General features: G+C 35.5%; 1 protein-coding gene across 4 annotated transcripts in view; it reads left to right on the top strand.

Annotated features, from left to right (window-relative positions):
* ARHGAP5 (Rho GTPase activating protein 5) overlaps positions 1-19006 on the top strand; it is an 86015-nt gene that overhangs the window by 8047 nt on the left and 58962 nt on the right. For all 4 annotated transcript variants that reach the window (XM_046652223.1, XM_046652222.1, XM_046652224.1 and 1 more), the window contains exon 2: positions 5297-9184. In XM_046652223.1, the coding sequence (XP_046508179.1) occupies positions 5465-9184 (3720 nt within the window). In that variant the 5' untranslated portion in view covers positions 5297-5464. The remainder of the gene's footprint in view (positions 1-5296; positions 9185-19006) is intronic.

Genomic DNA, 19006 nt, shown 5'->3' with positions numbered 1-19006 from the left:
TTCTAGGGTCTTGGGATATATTGATGAAATAAACAAAATTTGTGCCTTTATGGATCTTTATTAAACCTGCAGTGGGGTGGAGAGAAGGATAGAGTTAATGACAAGTAATAAGTAAGTTGAATAATAAGTTAGGAGATAGGGAGTTAGCAAGGGGGGTTTGGAGGGTTATTGGGAAAAGTAAGTGCAAAAGCAGGAACATGCTTAGCATGTTGAGGAACAGCTTCGTGTTCTCAGTGTTATTAGCGCCAAATGAGAATGGGGAGAATAGTATGAGAGTAGGTCAGAGAGTAAGATAGGGTTGGAGAAGGCAGATCTTTCATAAACCATTGAAAGAACTTGGCTTTTACTTTTAGGAGCCACTAGAGAGTTTTGAGCAGAAGAATGGGAGGCTGTGACTTAGATTTTAAAAGGAACACTCTGACTGCTGTAATATGAATAGAATGGGAAAGAGGATCAGGAGTGGAAGCAGGAATATTAGTTTAGAAGCCTTCGGAATAATCTAGGGCCAGAGATGATGATGGGTGGGGTCAGAGTTATAGCAGTAAAGGTAGTGAAAAGTGATAAATTCGGGATATATTTTGAAAATAGGGCCAATGGGAATTTCCTGACACGGCATAATAACTTAGAAGTATAAAATATTTTAAAAATTGTGCCTTTTATTAATCAATGTAATTGTTTTGTGAAAAGGTACAAAGCAAGATTTTAGTTTAAATTCAGAATTACTAAGAAGCTATTTTTTTGATTTCCTAGATTCGTTGTAGAACTTAAAAATTTTTTTTTTTTTGCAGAAAGCAACTTCATGTTATTAAAACTCTTAAAAGGGGCATGTTGTCTTTGAATGGCTTAGTAAAATATCTTAGAAAACTTAGTTGTAGTAGTTTCATTTCAGCAGACAGTTGTAAGGCAGTTCCACTCAAATTATATATTATCATTAATTTTTGTAAGGATACTTAATGTAAACATTTCCTTGAAATAAAATATAAGTTTATAAGATAATCTTAAAGGCAAAATGAGAAATTGCATTGCCTACTATTAAAAGAGCACTAATGCTTAAGAAAGTAAAGATTTGGTCATCAAGAGACTTAACCCTATAACTTTGAGTAGTAAATCGTTGCTACTTTTGTCTTGGTTTCTTCATGAGTAAGAATAAGCATGATGCTAGATGTTAGGAGAAGACAAGAACAAGTTACATGAAAATAAAGTTAACGTCAAAAATCAAAAAGATGTGTGAATTGACATAATTAAATATTACCATTAAACGTATTTGAAAGGAATTTTCCAGTTAAACAGCCTGCAGATAGATATTGGCCATTAGTTTATTATTGGGAGCACAAAACCCAGAAAGGATTCTTTTTTTTCTCAGCGTAGAAGAAAAACCACCTTGATTAGTTAATGGAGGGCAGTTTTGACATGGATGTTGAGGACCACTGGGTAATTCGTGGATATATAAACTATCCAAGTGTCTGAAATTAAATTCCCTTACAACCTATTACAGCCAACCTCATGGAAACTGTCTTTGTCCCATGAGGTTGTAATACCATACTCATTGAAATAAATGGCAAAATCTTTTTGAGGGCTATGTGACAATTTTTTTCTAGTCTAGCATTTCTCAAACTTTTTTTAAATCTGAAAACTTTTTTTTTAAACTAAAGCTTGAGTTAAGTGAACCTGTAAATCAGATAAAGAAAGCACTGCTCGGATGAGACACTTGGAAGGAGAGAGCAACTGTTTGCCCAATATCCGTCTTTCTCAACTCTAGGTGAAAGAATTTTTCCACCACAGTTTGAAAATCACTATGTAGTGACTCCATGACAAGCTCTGGAGCTGACTTCAAAATACTAGCAGGTAACCTGCCTGAGAGCATCGTTAGAAAGAAGAACGTGGATGTTCCTCGCAGTGTCTAATTGGTAGTTTACTGTGAATTTGGTGTGAAAACTGTAAATGTCATGTAAAGTTATCTTACTTTTAATTTAAACTTTAATCATGGTTCAGAGACTGCCACTATCAAATTAATTAGGATGTGTTCAAGCCTCAGTATTAAAGTTTATCTTCAATATAGTAGAATTTTATTACTCTATTAGATAAAAAGCCTTCCACTTTTCAATGACCAGTGAAAGGGTGATGAGTTCATGCCTTCAACTCATCTTCGTTTAGTTTTAAGGCCCTTTCCTCCTGAAACTTTTTTTTGTTTTTGAGGAAGATTAGTCCTGAGCAAACATCCATCCACTGCCAATCCTCCTCTCTTTTGCTGAGGAAAATAGGCCCTAGCTAACGTGTATGCCCATCTTCCTCTACTTTATACGTGAGATGCCTGCCACAGCATGGATTGATAAGCGGTGCGTAGGTCTGTATCTGGGATTTGAACCGGCGAACTCCGTGCTGCTGAAGCAGAGTGTGCAAACTTAACTGCTGTGTACTACTGGGCTGGCCCCTGAGACTTTTAAAATACATTTTGTGGGTGCCGGCCCCGTGGTGCAGTGGTTAAGTTCACACGTTCCGCTTTGGGGGCCCAGGGTTTGCCAGTTTGGATCCCGCGTGCGGACATGGCACTGCTTGGCAAGCCATGCTGTGGGAGGCATCCCACATATAAAGTAGAGGAAGATGGGCACGAATGTTAGTTCAGGGCCAGTCTTCCTCAGCAAAAAGAGGAGGATTGGCAGCAGTTAGCTCAGGGCTAATCTTCCTCAAAAAAAAAAAAAAATTTTTGTGATAGAGTGTTTAGTTTCTGTTTTTAACACTCTGTAACTTAAGATAGGAAAGTATCTCAGTATTTTGAGGTTTATGCTATCGAAGAGCAGAAATGAGTCTTACTTTTAAGGTGTTTGGATAAGTATAAGAAATATTAGTAAAGATGTGACTCTTATGGCAAGGATTAGGTTTGTAGTTGAAAATTTTCTGCAGTACTCAGGTCCATTCATTGACATTGTGTTGCTACTTTTCTTTTAACAACCTTGTGCCTCTTAAACTAGAAGGAAGAGGACAGTCTTACAAGTGTCTGAATTGCTCTTAGTTTTCAGAATAGAAGTTTAATAAAGAGTTATATGTAGTTCTAGTGTTTGTACTGTTTAACATAAAAATTCCCCAGAGTAATCACTAGATATATTTTCTTGATGTACATTTTAAAGTATATCATCTGCAGTCTTTGCTTTTCTAGTAAGAAGGAAGGATAGACCTTGTATTCTACTATGTTTTCAATTTTTTCCTTGTTAGCTGTGGAATCATTGTGCTATTTTCACAGACTAATTTCACTTTTTAATCACTATATATGACTTTGTTATCCAGTTAATTCAGTATGTTTTTCGGTAAATATCCATAAGGTAGTCCAGTTGTTCTTTTACACAGTTTAGGTAAGGAATGGTAAAACTTAGTGCTAGGTACAAATACTCAGTTTGACCAGATTAAAATTTTTAAAAAATTTTGCTAATAAGAAAAGAGTTAATAGGATTGGATGAGACTGCCCTAATTCCTCTTACTTCTAATTATTGTGTATACTGCTGTCAGATAAATATTTGTAAGTCACAAGTCTCATCACATTGTTTTTATAAATCTTCGGCAGCTTCCCTGGTTCTAAGAATCAATTAAGAAACAGAACTAGTGTTTATTAAGCACCTTTTGTATACTAGGCACTTAACATTTTAAAAAGTGATTTAGTTCTTAAATTTGTATAGATATGTGGCCCCATTTTATAGATGGAGGAACCATGTCTCAAGAGGTTTGGTGTTTTATTATTGTCATAAACTAGTAAATTATAGGAGTCAAATTTGAAATCTGTTCTATTTACTCATGGTTTTCTACTTGTGTTGCTCCTTCAACATAGTAATGTTTTATTCGTTACAAAAGTGACCTTAAACATTTTGTTTGGGTATCACATGGGTGATATTGTTATATTTGGTTGAGGCTAATAGAATAAACTTCTAGAGAATAAGAATAAATCTGAAATTTTATTTTTAAATATTAGCAGAAATATTAGCCAAAATTTTAAATTACAAGAGCAATTTCTCTTTACCATTAGTTGTTAGAGCAAGTTGCAGTATAATCTGAATAGATGTTTACTTGCAGTTGAGGTCAGTGGAGAAGCCAGGTATTTGGTGGTTCTTACCTTTTATTTTTTTTCTCTCCATGTTCTTTATATTCTTCATTTTATCTGGATTGAAGATAATTTTCACATCTGTTGATGTACATGACTGGATATTTTCCCCACCTTGTGAAATTTTGATGTGGAAATGATGTATTGCTTTTAATTCAACCTCAAAAGAATGTGATGTACCAAATAAAACTTTTATAAGAGACCAATTCCTTGTTTCCACATAAATAAATAACCTAAATTAAATTACATGCAATTCTTAAAGGTTACATAATGTTGGTATATTAAAAAATTCTAAAAGATTATCTCAACTATATATTCTTAAAATTCTTTATCTTGGTGTTACTCAAAATGTGATCCATGAGTTCTTTATAACTACTCTGATAGAAAATAAATGTAGAAATCAAGAACATTTGGAAACAATTTGACAGTAATTTTATGTCTCTTGAATTTAATAAGACATTGGGGCTTGGATTTTTTAAAAAAATTATTTTCTACAAAATTGGACTTGCAGATATGAAAAAAAAATTAGTCCTTCACCTTGGATAATTTGAGAAGCATTGATCTATCTAATTAAATATTGTACTTATTTGTATTAACTGTCCATTTTCTTCTATTTCCCTGTTTAAGTATTTAAATATTCTTAATTGGTTTTGGGCATAAAATTTTATAAATTTCACAGGACTGTTTTGATACTTCTTGGAAAATTTTTAATCCCCAAATCTTGTTAAATTTGTATGAAATTCCATTTTAGGGAATAAGTTTTGAGGAGCCATGTAATAGATAGCAGGTTGTGTTTAAAAGTCATGAGGGAATTGTTAAGGCAATTAATACGTTTTATTATCACCAAATAGTCTCCTGTCACATAAGGCAGGAAAATTGAGGGAGAGAGGAAGGACTAGTTGGTTCTTCAAACTCAGGAAGGAGTTGAGACAAAATGCACATTTGGTTAATAGGGGCTTATTTTAAAGTTTGTGAGACATTACATTAAATTTTATATTTAGTCATTTTAATTGTTAGATTTGCCTTAAATTTTGAGGTCAACTTGCATTTGTAAGAGTAAATCATAAACTCTCTTTCTGGTGCCTTCTTAAAATACATGTAACATTGCTGTTAACTTGCATGGTGCTTTGTTGTGAGCATCTTTAATATATATATAATTCAGTGTGTGTAATTCATGATTAAAAATTGTCCTTTTTCTCCTCTTTCTAGGAAGATGATCCATATGATCTTGAAGACCTTTCTGCACAGAAATGAGGGAAATACAAAGAACCAAATATAGTTCTGAAATTCGGGATCTGTATTTTGAGGGAATTTTATTTTCAGAATGAGAAGTATATCTGATTACCTTTATGAATGTAGAGACATGAGAAGAGAGTTATGATGGCAAAAAACAAAGAGCCTCGCCCCCCATCCTATACTATCAGTGTAGTTGGACTCTCTGGGACTGAAAAAGACAAGGGTAACTGTGGAGTTGGAAAGTCCTGTTTGTGCAATAGATTTGTACGCTCAAAAGCAGATGAATATTATCCAGAGCATACTTCTGTGCTTAGCACCATTGACTTTGGAGGACGAGTAGTAAATAATGATCACTTTTTGTACTGGGGTGACATAACACAAAATGGTGAAGATGGAGTAGAATGCAAAATTCATGTCATTGAACAAACAGAGTTCATTGATGACCAGACTTTCTTGCCTCATCGGAGTACGAATTTGCAACCATATATAAAACGTGCAGCTGCCTCTAAATTGCAGTCAGCAGAAAAACTAATGTACATTTGCACTGATCAGCTGGGCTTGGAGCAAGACTTTGAACAGAAGCAAATGCCTGAAGGGAAGCTCAACGTAGATGGATTTTTATTGTGCATTGACGTAAGTCAGGGATGTAATAGAAAGTTTGATGACCAACTTAAATTTGTGAATAACCTTTTTGTCCAACTATCAAAATCAAAAAAACCTGTAATAATAGCAGCAACTAAATGTGATGAATGCGTGGATCATTACCTTAGAGAAGTTCAGGCATTTGCTTCAAACAAAAAGAACCTTCTTGTAGTGGAAACATCAGCACGATTTAACGTCAACATTGAGACATGTTTCACTGCACTGGTACAAATGTTGGATAAAACTCGTGGCAAACCTAAAATTATTCCCTATCTGGATGCTTATAAAACACAGAGACAACTTGTTGTCACAGCAACAGATAAGTTTGAAAAACTTGTGCAGACTGTGAGAGATTATCATGCAACTTGGAAAACTGTTAGTAATAAATTAAAAAATCATCCTGATTATGAAGAATACATCAACTTAGAGGGAACAAGAAAGGCCAGAAATACGTTTTCAAAACATATAGAACAACTTAAACAGGAACATATAAGAAAAAGGAGAGAAGAATATATAAACACTTTACCAAGAGCTTTTAACACTCTTTTGCCAAATCTAGAAGAGATTGAACATTTGAATTGGTCAGAAGCTTTGAAATTAATGGAAAAGAGAGCAGATTTTCAGTTATGTTTTGTGGTGCTAGAGAAAACACCTTGGGATGAAACTGACCATATAGACAAAATTAATGATAGACGGATTCCATTTGACCTCCTGAGCACTTTAGAAGCTGAAAAAGTCTATCAGAACCATGTACAACATCTAATATCAGAGAAGAGGAGGGTAGAAATGAAGGAAAAATTCAAAAAGACTTTGGAAAAAATTCAGTTCATTTCACCTGGGCAGCCGTGGGAGGAAGTTATGTGCTTTGTTATGGAGGATGAAGCCTTCAAATATATTACTGAGGCTGATAGCAAAGAAGTGTATGGTAGGCATCAGCGAGAAATAGTTGAAAAAGCCAAAGAAGAGTTTCAGGAAATGCTTTTTGAGCATTCTGAACTTTTTTATGATTTAGATCTTAATGCAACACCCAGTTCAGATAAAATGAGTGAAATTCATACAGTTTTGAGCGAAGAACCTAGATATAAAGCTTTACAGAAACTTGCACCTGATAGGGAATCTCTTCTACTTAAGCATATAGGGTTTGTTTATCATCCCACTAAAGAAACATGTCTTAGTGGCCAAAATTGTACTGACATTAAAGTGGAGCAGTTACTTGCCAGTAGCCTTTTGCAGTTGGATCATGGCCGCTTACGGTTGTATCATGATAGTACCAATATAGATAAAGTTAATCTTTTCATTTTAGGGAAGGATGGCCTTGCCCAAGAGCTAGCAAATGAGATAAGGACACAATCCACTGATGATGAGTATGCCTTAGATGGAAAAATTTATGAACTTGATCTTCGGCCAGTTGATGCCAAGTCGCCTTACTTTTTAAGTCAGTTGTGGACTGCCGCCTTTAAACCACATGGGTGCTTCTGTGTATTTAATTCCATTGAGTCACTGAATTTTATTGGGGAATTTATTGGAAAAATAAGAACTGAAGCTTCTCAGATCAGAAAAGATAAATATATGGCCAATCTTCCATTTACATTAATTCTGGCTAATCAGAGAGATTCTATTAGTAAGAATCTACCAATTCTCAGGCACCAAGGGCAACAGTTGGCAAACAAGTTACAATGTCCTTTTGTAGATGTACCTGCTGGTACATATCCTCGTAAATTTAATGAAACCCAGATAAAGCAAGCTCTAAGAGGAGTATTAGAATCAGTTAAACATAATTTAGATGTGGTGAGCCCAGTTCCTACCAATAAGGATGTATCGGAAGCTGACTTGAGAATTGTCATGTGTGCCATGTGTGGTGATCCATTTAGTGTGGATCTTATTCTTTCACCCTTCCTTGATTCTCATTCTTGCAGTGCTGCTCAAGCTGGACAGAATAATTCCCTAATGCTTGATAAAATTATTGGTGAAAAAAGGAGGCGAATACAGATCACAATCTTATCATACCATTCATCAATTGGAGTTCGGAAAGATGAACTGGTTCATGGGTATATATTAGTTTATTCTGCCAAACGGAAAGCATCAATGGGAATGCTTCGAGCGTTTCTATCAGAAGTTCAGGACACCATTCCTGTACAGCTTGTGGCAGTTACTGACAGCCAAGCAGATTTTTTTGAAAATGAGGCCATTAAGGAATTAATGACTGAAGGTGAACACATTGCAACTGAGATCACTGCTAAATTTACAGCGTTGTATTCTTTATCTCAATATCATCGGCAAACTGAGGTCTTTACACTGTTTTTCAGTGATGTTCTAGAGAAAAAAAATATGATAGAAAATTCTTATTTATCTGATAATACAAGAGAATCAACTCATCAAAGCGAAGATGTTTTTCTACCATCTCCCAGAGACTGTTTTCCCTATAACAACTACCCTGATTCAGATGATGATACAGAAGCGCCACCTCCTTATAGTCCAATTGGGGATGATGTACAGTTGCTTCCAACACCTAGTGACCGTTCCAGATACAGATTAGATTTGGAAGGAAATGAATATCCTATTCATAGTACCCCAAACTGTCATGACCATGAACGCAACCATAAAGTGCCTCCACCTATTAAACCTAAACCAGTTGTACCTAAGACAAATGTGAAAAAACTAGATCCAAACCTTTTAAAAACAATTGAAGCTGGTATTGGTAAAAATCCAAGAAAACAGACTTCCCGGGTGCCTTTGGCACATCCTGAAGATATGGATCCTTCAGATAACTATTCGGAACCCATTGACACAATCTTCAGACAGAAGGGCTATCCTGATGAGATATATGTTGTCCCAGATGATAGTCAGAATCGCATTATTAAAATTCGAAACTCATTTGTAAATAACACCCAAGGAGATGAAGAAAATGGATTTTCAGATAGAACCTCAAAAAGTCATGGAGAACGAAGGCCTTCAAAATACAAATATAAATCTAAAACCTTGTTTAGTAAAGCCAAGTCGTACTATAGAAGAACACATTCAGATGCAAGTGATGATGAGGCTTTTACCACTTCTAAAACAAAAAGAAAAGGAAGACATCGAGGAAGTGAGGAAGATCCACTGCTTTCTCCTGTGGAAACTTGGAAAGGTGGTATTGATAACCCTGCAATCACTTCAGACCAGGAGTTAGATGATAAGAAGATGAAGAAGAAAACCCACAAAGTAAAAGAAGATAAGAAGGTAAGTTTAATTTATGGTCAGTAATGTTTATTAAGAATTGTTTGCCTTTAAAAAATTTTTTTTTTTTTAAAGATAATGGATTTGACATTACAGAAAACTTAGGCTGCTTTATGTCATTCAGTAAATATAATTAGCTCTTTTTAATTTTCTGAATATTTTGTGAGGGCATTTTTTTTGGTTACTTATTTTATTGCATTTTGTTTACTTGTGCTTTATCTTATTTGGGGTAGAAGTTTGATTTCATATTCTTCAGCATAAAGATTCTAGGTGAATGTGTTTATTCTTTTTACAGAAACCCAGATTAATAAAGTGATTTTCTTTTTTTCTGTTTGTCTGTAAGCATTCCATTTGTCTGTTTTTTCATTCAGACCTACTAGTTTTCCAATATTAATTTGGTATACCTGTCTCACTCAAGGATATTAACACTACACTAAAACTGTAATAATTTGTAGTCTTGGGAATGTGTTAACTTTTCCAGACAGCTTTTTTGTGGATGGTGGTATACTGTTGTAAAGGCATGCAGAAAGATTTTTGAAGTTTGAATGATAGAAATTTGACCAAATAGCAAGTTTTCATCTTTTATATATGTATTTTTTTATGTAACTTTTTTAAAATTTGAGTTCATAATAGCTTACGTCATCGTGAAATTTCAGTTGTACCTTATTTCTTGTCTGTCACCACATAAGTGCTCCCCTTCACCCCCACCCCATGCCCACTCCCCGCCCCGCTTCCCCTGGTAACCACTGAACTGTTTTGTCTATGTTTTTGTTTATATTCTACATGAGTTTGAAATCATCTGGTGTTTGTCTTTTTCTCAGTCTGGCTTATTTCGCTTAGCATAATTCCCTCCAGGTCCTTCCATGCTATTGCAAATGGAATGAATTTGTCTTTTTTTATGGTTGAGTTGTATTCCATTGTATATATGTATACCACCTCTTCTTTATCCAATCATCAGTCCCTGGGCAATTGGATTGTTTCCATGTATTGGCTATTGTGAATAGTGCTACAGTGAACATAGGGGTACATATGTTACTTTGGGTTGTTGATTTCAGGTTGTTTGGGTAGATACCCAGTAGTGGGATAGCTGGGTCATATGGTAGTTCTGTCTTTAGTTTTTTGAGGAATCTGCATACTGATTTCCGTAGTGGCTGCACCAGTTTGCATTCCCACTAGCAGTGTATGAGGGTTCCGTTTTCTCCACACCCTCTCCAACATTTGTTATTTTTAGTCTTAGTGATTATAGCCATTTTAACAGTTGTAAAGGTGGTATCTTAGTGTAGTTTTGATTTGCATTTCCCTGATGATTAGTGATGTTGAACATCTTTTAATGTGTTTATTGGCCATCTGTATATCTTCTTTGGAAAAATGTCTGTTCATATTGTCTGTCCATTTTTTGATCAGGCTGTTTGTTTTTTTGTTGTTCTGTTGTGTGAGTTCCTTGTATATTTTGGGTATTAACCCATTATTAGATAGATGATTTGCAAATATTTTCTCCCAATTGGTGGGTTGTCTTTTTGTTTTGATCCTAGTTTCTTTTGCCTTGCAGAAGCTCTTTAGTCTGATGAACTCCCACTTCTTTGTTTTTTCTTTTGTTTCCCTTGTCTGAGAAGACATGGTATTTGAAAACATCCTTTTAAGTTTCATGTCAAAGAATGTACTACCTATATTATCTTACAGGAGTTTTATGGTTTTAGGACTTATCTTCAAGTCTTTGATCCATTTTGAATTTATTTTTGTGTGTGGTGTGAGATAATGGTCTCCTTTCATTCTTTTGCATGTGGCTGTCCAGTTGTCCCAATGTCATTTCTTTAAGAGACTTGTTTTTTTTCATAGTATGTTCTTGGCACCTTTGTCAAAGGTTACCTGTCCATATATTTGAGTTTTTATTTCTGGGCTTTCAGTTCTGTTCTATTAATCTGTAGGTCTGTTTTTGTACTAGTACCATGCCATTTTGATCACTATGGCTTTGTAGTACATTTGAAGTCAGGGGTTGTGATGCCTCCGGCTTTGTTCTTTCTTCTCGGTATTGCTTTAGCAATTCGGGGTCTTTGGTTGCCCCATATGAATTTTAGGATTCTTTGCTCTGTTTCCCTGCAGAATGTCATTGGGATTCTGATTGGGATTGCATTGAATCTGTAGATTGCTTTGGGTAAGTTGATTTTGTAGTCCGCCACTTTACTGTAGTTATTAATTATTTCTAATAGTTTTCCAATGGATTCTTTAGGGTTTTCTGTATATAAAATCATGTCGTCTGCAGAGTTTGACTTCTTCATTACCTGTTTGGATTCCCTTTATTCCTTTCTCTTGCCTATTTGCTCTGGCCTAAACCTCCAGTATTATGTTGAATAAGAGTGGAGATAGTGGGCATCCTTGTCTTGTTGCTGTTCTTGGAGAAATTGCATTCAGTTTTTCCCCAGTGAGTATGATTTTGGCTGTGCATTTGTCATCTATGGCCTTTATTATGTTGAGGTAATTTCCTTCTATCCCCATTTTGCTAAGAGTTTTTATTATAAATGGCGGTTGGATCTTGTCAAATGCTTTCTCTGCATCTATTGAGATGATCATGTGGTTTTTATTCCTTATTTTGTTAATGTGTATCACATTCATTGATTTGTGGATGTTAAACAGTCCCTGTGTACCTGGTATTAATCCCACTTGATCCATGGTCTTTTTGATGTATTGCTGTATTTGGGTTGCCAATATTTTGTTGAGGATTTTTGCATCTATGTTCATCAGCGATATTGGCCTGTAGTTTTCCTTTTTTGTGTTGTCCTTGTCAGGCTTTGGTATCAGAGTGATGTTGGCCTTGTAGAATGTGTTAGGAAGCAGTCCATCTTCCCTAATTTTTTGGAATAGCTTGAGAAGGATAGGTATTAAATCCTCTCTAAATGTTTGGTAGAATTCCCCAGGGAAGCCGTCTGGTCCTGTGCTTTTATTCTTTGGGATGCTTTTGATTGCTGTTTCAATCTCTTTACTTGTGATTGGTCTATTCACATTCTCTATTTCTTCTTGATTCAGCTTCGGGAGGTTGTAAGAGTCTAAAAATTTATCCGTTTCCTCTAGATTGTCCATTTTGTCCATGTTTTGGCATATAGTTTTTCATAGTATTCTCTTATAATCCGTTGTCTTTCTCTGGTATCCATTGTTATTTCTCTTCCTTCATTTCTAATTTTATTTATCTATCCTTTCTCTCATTTTCTTTGTAAGTCTGGCTAGGGGTTTGTCAATTTTATTTATCTTCTCAAAGAACCACTGTTTCATTGATGCTTTCTACTGCCTTTTTTGTTTCGATAGCATTTTTTTCTGCTCTGATTTTTATTGTTTCTCTCCTTCTGCAGACTTTGGGCTTTGTTTGTTGTTCTTTTTCTAATTCAATTAGTTGTAGTTTGAGATGACTTATTTGGGATTTTTCTTGTTTGTTAAGGTGAGCCTCTATTGTGATAAATTTCCCTCCTAATACGGCTTTTGCTGCACCCCATATGAGTTGGTATGATATGTTTTCATTTTCATTTGTCTCCAGATGTTTTTTGATTTCTCCTTTAATTTCTTCAGTGATCCATTGCTTGTTCAATAGCATGTTGTTTAGTTTCCACTTCTTTGTACCTTTCTCAGCTTTTTTCTTGTAATTAATTTCTAGCTTTATAGCATGTGATCAGAAAAGATGCTTGTTATCATTTCAATCTTTTTAAATTTATTGAGGCTTGCCTTGTTTCCCACCATATGGTCTGTCCTGCAGAATGTTCCGTGCGCAGTTGAGAAGCATGTATATTCTGCTGTTTTGGGATGGAGTGTTGTATATATGTCTGTTAAGTCCAACTTGTGTGGCTTTTCATTTAATTCCACTGTTTCCTTGTTGATTTTCTGTCTGGATGATCTATTCATTGATGTGAGTGGAGTGCTGTGGTCCCCTACTATTATTGTGTTATTGTTAATATCTTATTTTAGCCTTGTTAATAGTTGCTTTATGTACTTTGATGCTGCTGTGTTGGATGCATAGATATTTACAAGTGTTATTTCTTCTTGATGGAATGTCCTGTTGACCATTATATACTGCCCCTCTTTGTCTCTCTTTTCCTGTCTTGTCTTGAAGTCTACTTTGTCTAAGTATGGCAACACTTGCTTTCTTTTATTTGCCGTTAGCTTGGAGTATCGTCTTCCATCCCTTCACTCTGAGCCTGTGTTTGTCATTGGAGCTGAGATGTGTTTCCTGGAGGCAGCATAATGTTGCATCTTGTTCTTTTTTGCGTTTTCTTCCCAAATCCCACCAGTACATAGTTGTATATTTTTTAGTTGTGGGTCCTTCTCGTTGTGGCATGTGGGATTCCGCCTCAACATGGCCTGATGAGCGGTGCCATGTCTGCGTCCAAGATTTGAACTGGCGAAACCCTGGGCTGCCAAAGCAGAGCGCACAAACTTAACCACTGGGCCACAGGGCTGGCCCCGGGTCTTGTACTTTAATCCATCTTTCCACTCTGTGTCTTTTTATTGGAGAATTCAGTCCATTTAACATTTAGGGTGATTATTGATATATGAGGGCTTAATGCTACCATTTTATCAGTCATTTTCCAGTTCTCCTGCATTTCCTTTGTTTCTTGTTCTGTGTATTTTGGTCGACCAGTCAAGTTATGTGGTTTTTTATGTTGTGTTTCTTTGTTTTGTCCTTATTTATTATTTGTGTCTGTGTTCTGCTTTTTTTGTTTAGTGGTTACCATGAGATTTGTGTTCAAAATCTTGTGGATAAGATAGTCCCTTTTCTGATGGTGTCTTTTTTCCTTAGACTAAACTGATTCAGTCCCTTTTCTCTTCCCTCCTAAGTTGTTTTTCTCACATCTTATTCCATCTTGTGTTATGAGTTTGTGGTTAAAATGACAAGATTATCTTTGTCTTTGGTATTTTCCTTCCCTTTGTCTTTAATGCTATAATTGAGTATTTGCTATCCTGCTCTGATTCTGTCTACCTGTTTATCTCCTTACTCCATGCTTTGTAATCCCTTCTTCCCCACCTGCCTTCCAGGTATGAGGGCCTTCTTGAGGATTTCTTGTAGGGGTTATCTTGTGGCTATGAACTCCCTTAACTTATGTTTGTCTGGGAAAGTCCTCCAACATATCTGAAGGATATTTTCATGGGATAGAGTATTCTTGGCTGAAAGTTTGTATCTTTCAAAGACTTGAATATGTCCTTCCAGTCTCTCCTAGCCTGTAAGGTTTCTGCAGAGAAATCTGCTGAAACCCTGATAGAGGTTCCTTTGTAGGTTATTTTCTTCTGCCTTGCTGCCCTTAGTATTCTTTATTTGTCATTTGGTTGTGCCAGTTTCACTGCTATATGCCTTGCAGTCAGTCTTTTTACATTGACATATTTAGGAGATCTGGTAGCCTCTTCCACGTGGATTTCCATCTCCTTCCCTAGTTTTGGGAAGTTCTTTGCTATTATTTCTTTGAACAAGCTTTCTCCGTTTTCCTTCACTTCGCCTTCTGGAATAATTGTAATTCTTAGGTTGTGAGTCATCTATTTCTTAGAGACTTTCCTCATTTATTTTTAGTCTTAGGTCTCTTTCTCCTCTATCTGGAGCATTTGAGCATCTCCGTCTTTGATTATGCTGATACACTCCTCTATGATGTCCACTTGAGCATTCAGGGAATCCATATTTTGTTTTATTTCTTCCATTGTGTCTTTCATTTCTACTATTTCTGATTGATTCTTTATAGTTTCAATCTCTTTTGTGAAGTAGCTCCTGAAGTTGTTGAATTGTTTCTCTACATTCTGTTTTAACTTGTTGAGTTTTTTGATGATAGCTATTTTGAATTCTTTGTCATTTAGATACATATTTGTGTGTCCTCAGGACTGATTTCTGGATACTTGTCGTTTTCTCTCTCGTCTGGAGATCTAATATAATGTTTGATATTGCTAGAGGGAGTGGTTCTGTTTTTTCGTATCCTGTTGTTATTTGGTCGCAATTACTGCTTATTGCCACCGGGTGGGGGTCAAGAGCCGCATATTCCTTCCATGAGATCCCAAGTAGTGGAGCCGGGCTGTGGTGGAGGGTGGGGGTGCTTTCTCCTGCATGCTCTCGGGGGTTTCTCGCTGTACTCTTGCTATCTGCTCTCCTGGGCTGTTGGCTTGATAAGGTCACCCCCCATGAAGCTTCTGCCCCAGTAGAAGGCTTCCTTCTAGGCTGCAAGGGCCCATCAGGGATCCTTTATGTTCCTGCATCTGAATGTCCCCTACCCTGTTCCTTCCCTCTCAGAGGCCTCCTGTGGTCCCAGATTACAGTCTTTAGGGGAGGGAGAGAAGTTTTCTTTTACCGTGTTCCACCTCCTCTGAGGGGGGCTCCAGCCTCCGCCCTGCATCGTATGACTGCGTGGGTTTCTCCAACATTTTTTCTGTTGTGTTTGGATGTCCTCTGTGGGAGTATGAATGTCCTTTTCATTGTATGTTGGAGGGGAGGGATTACTGAGGAAGCTCACTGTGCCCTGATGCTGACATCATTCCTCATCTTTTGTATTTTCAGTAGATGTTAACTTATCTCATGGTAGTAAGCATCAGAAATCAAAATTTGTATGCTGTTGAAGTTGTATTTAATAATTTGTATTTTTATTAGATCTTTTTCACACTGGTGCTTTGGCACCTTCACTTCTAATACTGTTTTGACACTTGAGCGTAAACAAACTTTTATTCAAGATTTTTATGGTCTTAAGACAGCATTCAGTAGGCTTTTTATTCTACATATTGATAATTTCTTCATCAGTTAAGTCCATAGTCTTAATCAATGCCTATTTATTTACTACAGCTGACTGCTGTTTAGCAAGCCCAGTTAATGATAGGGATATTTTGAGTAGGCTTTTTCTAGATAGTTTCCTACATGTAGTAATTGCTGCCTATTATAGTTGGATAGACACTATTTTATTTTCTAAGTTTAAGCTGTTGTATTTCCTTATTTTATGATTAACTATTCTCTGTATTAGGCATGTAAACTGCTTTGAAATAAGACTCATCTAAACTTAAAGCACAAACTCTTAAGTCACAACACACTACTAACTAAATATTTCTGGCATCTTTTCACACAGCCTATTACCACTAGTTCTTGCTACACATTTTGTCACTGCCAAAAAACTTCAATATTTTTCTCTTCATTTGCTTATGTTATTAAAACTGCTTAATGCTTATTAACAAAGGTAAAGTATCCACAGTCTTTCCATTTTAATTGCTTTGGTTTGTGTTACTTTTTTGTTTTCTGATCACAAATCTACTTAATTGTTTTGTTAACTTTATTTTGATATAATTTCAACTGAGAGAATGTTTGTAGGAAGAGTAAAAGGAGGTCTGATATACCCTTTACCAAGATTTCTCTACTGTTTACATTTTCCCCAGTTGCTTGAGCTGTGTTTATATGTGTATTCAGGTTTATTTGTTCTTGAGCCCTTTGAGATTTAACTTGGAGATAATGGACTCTTTTTACCATTAAATACATTGTATATTTTCTAAGAACAAGAGTATTCTCTTAAATAGCAACAGTACAGATACCAAAATCAAGAAATTTAACAGTGATACAATACTATTATTTAATCTACAATCTGTATTTAAAAAGATAGATTTTTGAACATTTTGAACATATGTCCCAGTAATGTTCTTTCTATCTCCCTCCCAATTTTATCTAATTTTTATTCAGTTGCAATTATAGTGTATACATATCTTTTCCCACTTAGTCATAATTTTCCATAATGGTCTATAGTCTTTTAAATTATACTTTTAGTCATTAGGTAGTTTTCCATTTAGCAAATTTTATCAAAACTAGATTGTTAGACTTCCAAGTTTTAATTTTGCTATCGTTTTTTATTGCAGTGGCCAATTTTCATAAAAGTTTGTTCCTTTTGGATTATTTCTTTAGGGTAAATGTACACCAGTGGAGTCACTAGATTCAAAAGGCATGAGTATTTCAATGACTCGATATTTATTATTACTATAGCACTTTTAGTGTTAATTTCTTAACTATGAGCACTGTGAAAGGAAGGAATGTGCCACATATATATTTATAATCTGAAATTTTAGCATGGTCCTTGATTCCAGTTAGTTTACTAATGGTAATGTTCCTTGAATGTTATTGTTCCTTGAATTAGATTAAATCTCTTCACACCTAATTTGTCCTAGCTAGTCATGTAACTGTATTTCATTGATTCTAAAATCCGTGTTTTGTTCTTTTTTACTTTTTTATATCTCTTAAATCTGAATGTGTTTTACAATTGATGGTATGTCATAATTTAAGTAACAACTTTTTTTTTTTCTCTTTTAGAGGTACATAAAATAATAGTGCTGTTTACAGTCACTGGCATCTTAAGTTCACTGGCTACAGTAATTTGTCTTTAATTTTTATTATTCCTGGCCACAGAGACAAATGGGAACTAAAATCAGACCTAGATTTTCTTCCTCCACACTTGCAAATGATTCGTATATTTGATTCCACTTAATACTTGGTATAGTATACTTCTTTTCATTTGATGTCAGTGTTTCCCTCGCTTGTATTGAAGTGGTGAGTTGGTTTTGAGTTGTCCTTATAATCTACTTTCAGATGATTTAACTCACAGTAGTCTCAGCTGTCTTACTTTTAGAGATGTTTTAGAATTTCCTTGCACTTTTATATAGCATTGCTTTAGTTTTTCGATTCATGTATTATGATAGTTGAACTCTAAGAAAGTTGGAGAAATTATATTTTAGAGTCTTTTAGATCTGTAATTTTTTGAAATTAATTTTTTATTAGGTAATAATAGTTTATAACATGAAATTTCGGTTGTACGTTATTACTTGTCAGTTACTATATAAGTGTACTCCATCTCTTATACCCACCCGCTAACCCCCTTCCCCTTTGGTAACTGCTAAACTGTTCTCTTTGTGTGTTAGTTTATCTTCCACCTGTGAGTGAAATCATACAGTGTTTGTCTTTCTCTGTCTGGCTCACTTCATTGGACATAATACCCTTAAGGTCCATCCATGTTGTTGCCAGTGGGATGATTTTGTCCTTTTTTTATGGCTGAGTAGTAGTCCAGCGTGTGTGTGTGTGTGTGTGTGTGTGTATGTATGTATGTGTATACGCCGCATCTTTTTTATCCAATCATCAGTCAGTGGCACTTGGGTTGCTTCCACTTCTTGGCTACAGTGAATAATGCTACAGTGAACATAGGGGCGCCATAAGTCTCTCTGAATTGTTGATTTCAAGTTCTTTGGATAAGCACCCAGTAGTGGGATAGCTGGGTCACATGGTATTTCTATTTTTAATTTTTGAGAAATCTCCGTACTGTTTTCCATAGTGGCTGCAGCAGTTTCTATTCCCACCAGCAGTATATGAGCATTCCCTTTTCTCCACATCCTCTCCAACATTTGTTATCTTTTGTCTTGGTGATTATAGCTATTTTGATGGGTGTAGGTGATATCTTAGTGTAGTTTTGATTTGCATTTCCATGATGATTAGTGATGTTGAGCATCTTTTTATGTGCCTATTGACCATCTGTATGTGTTCTTTGGAAAAATGTCTCTTTGTATCCTCTGCCCACTTTTTGATTGAGTTGTTTGGTTTTTTCTAGTTTAGTTGTGTGAGTTCTTTATATATTTTGGAGATTAACCCCTTATCAGATATATAATTTATAAATATTTTCTCCCAGTTGATGGGTTGTCTTTTCATTTTGTTCCTGGTTTCCTTTGCCTGTAAGTAATTTTTTAGTCTAGTGTCCCTTAAATGTTTGGTTTCTGGACCTGTGGTCTTAAAAAGATAACCATAGGTTACAGTGCAATTTCATAGATAGTTTTGTGCCACAGTTATATTTTAGGGCTTCA

Source organism: Equus quagga, chromosome 2 (genome assembly GCF_021613505.1).
Source record: "Equus quagga isolate Etosha38 chromosome 2, UCLA_HA_Equagga_1.0, whole genome shotgun sequence".
NCBI lineage: Eukaryota > Metazoa > Chordata > Mammalia > Perissodactyla > Equidae > Equus > Equus quagga.
Note: the sequence above shows the minus strand (reverse complement) of the source record. Positions and strands in the feature narration are given on the sequence as shown.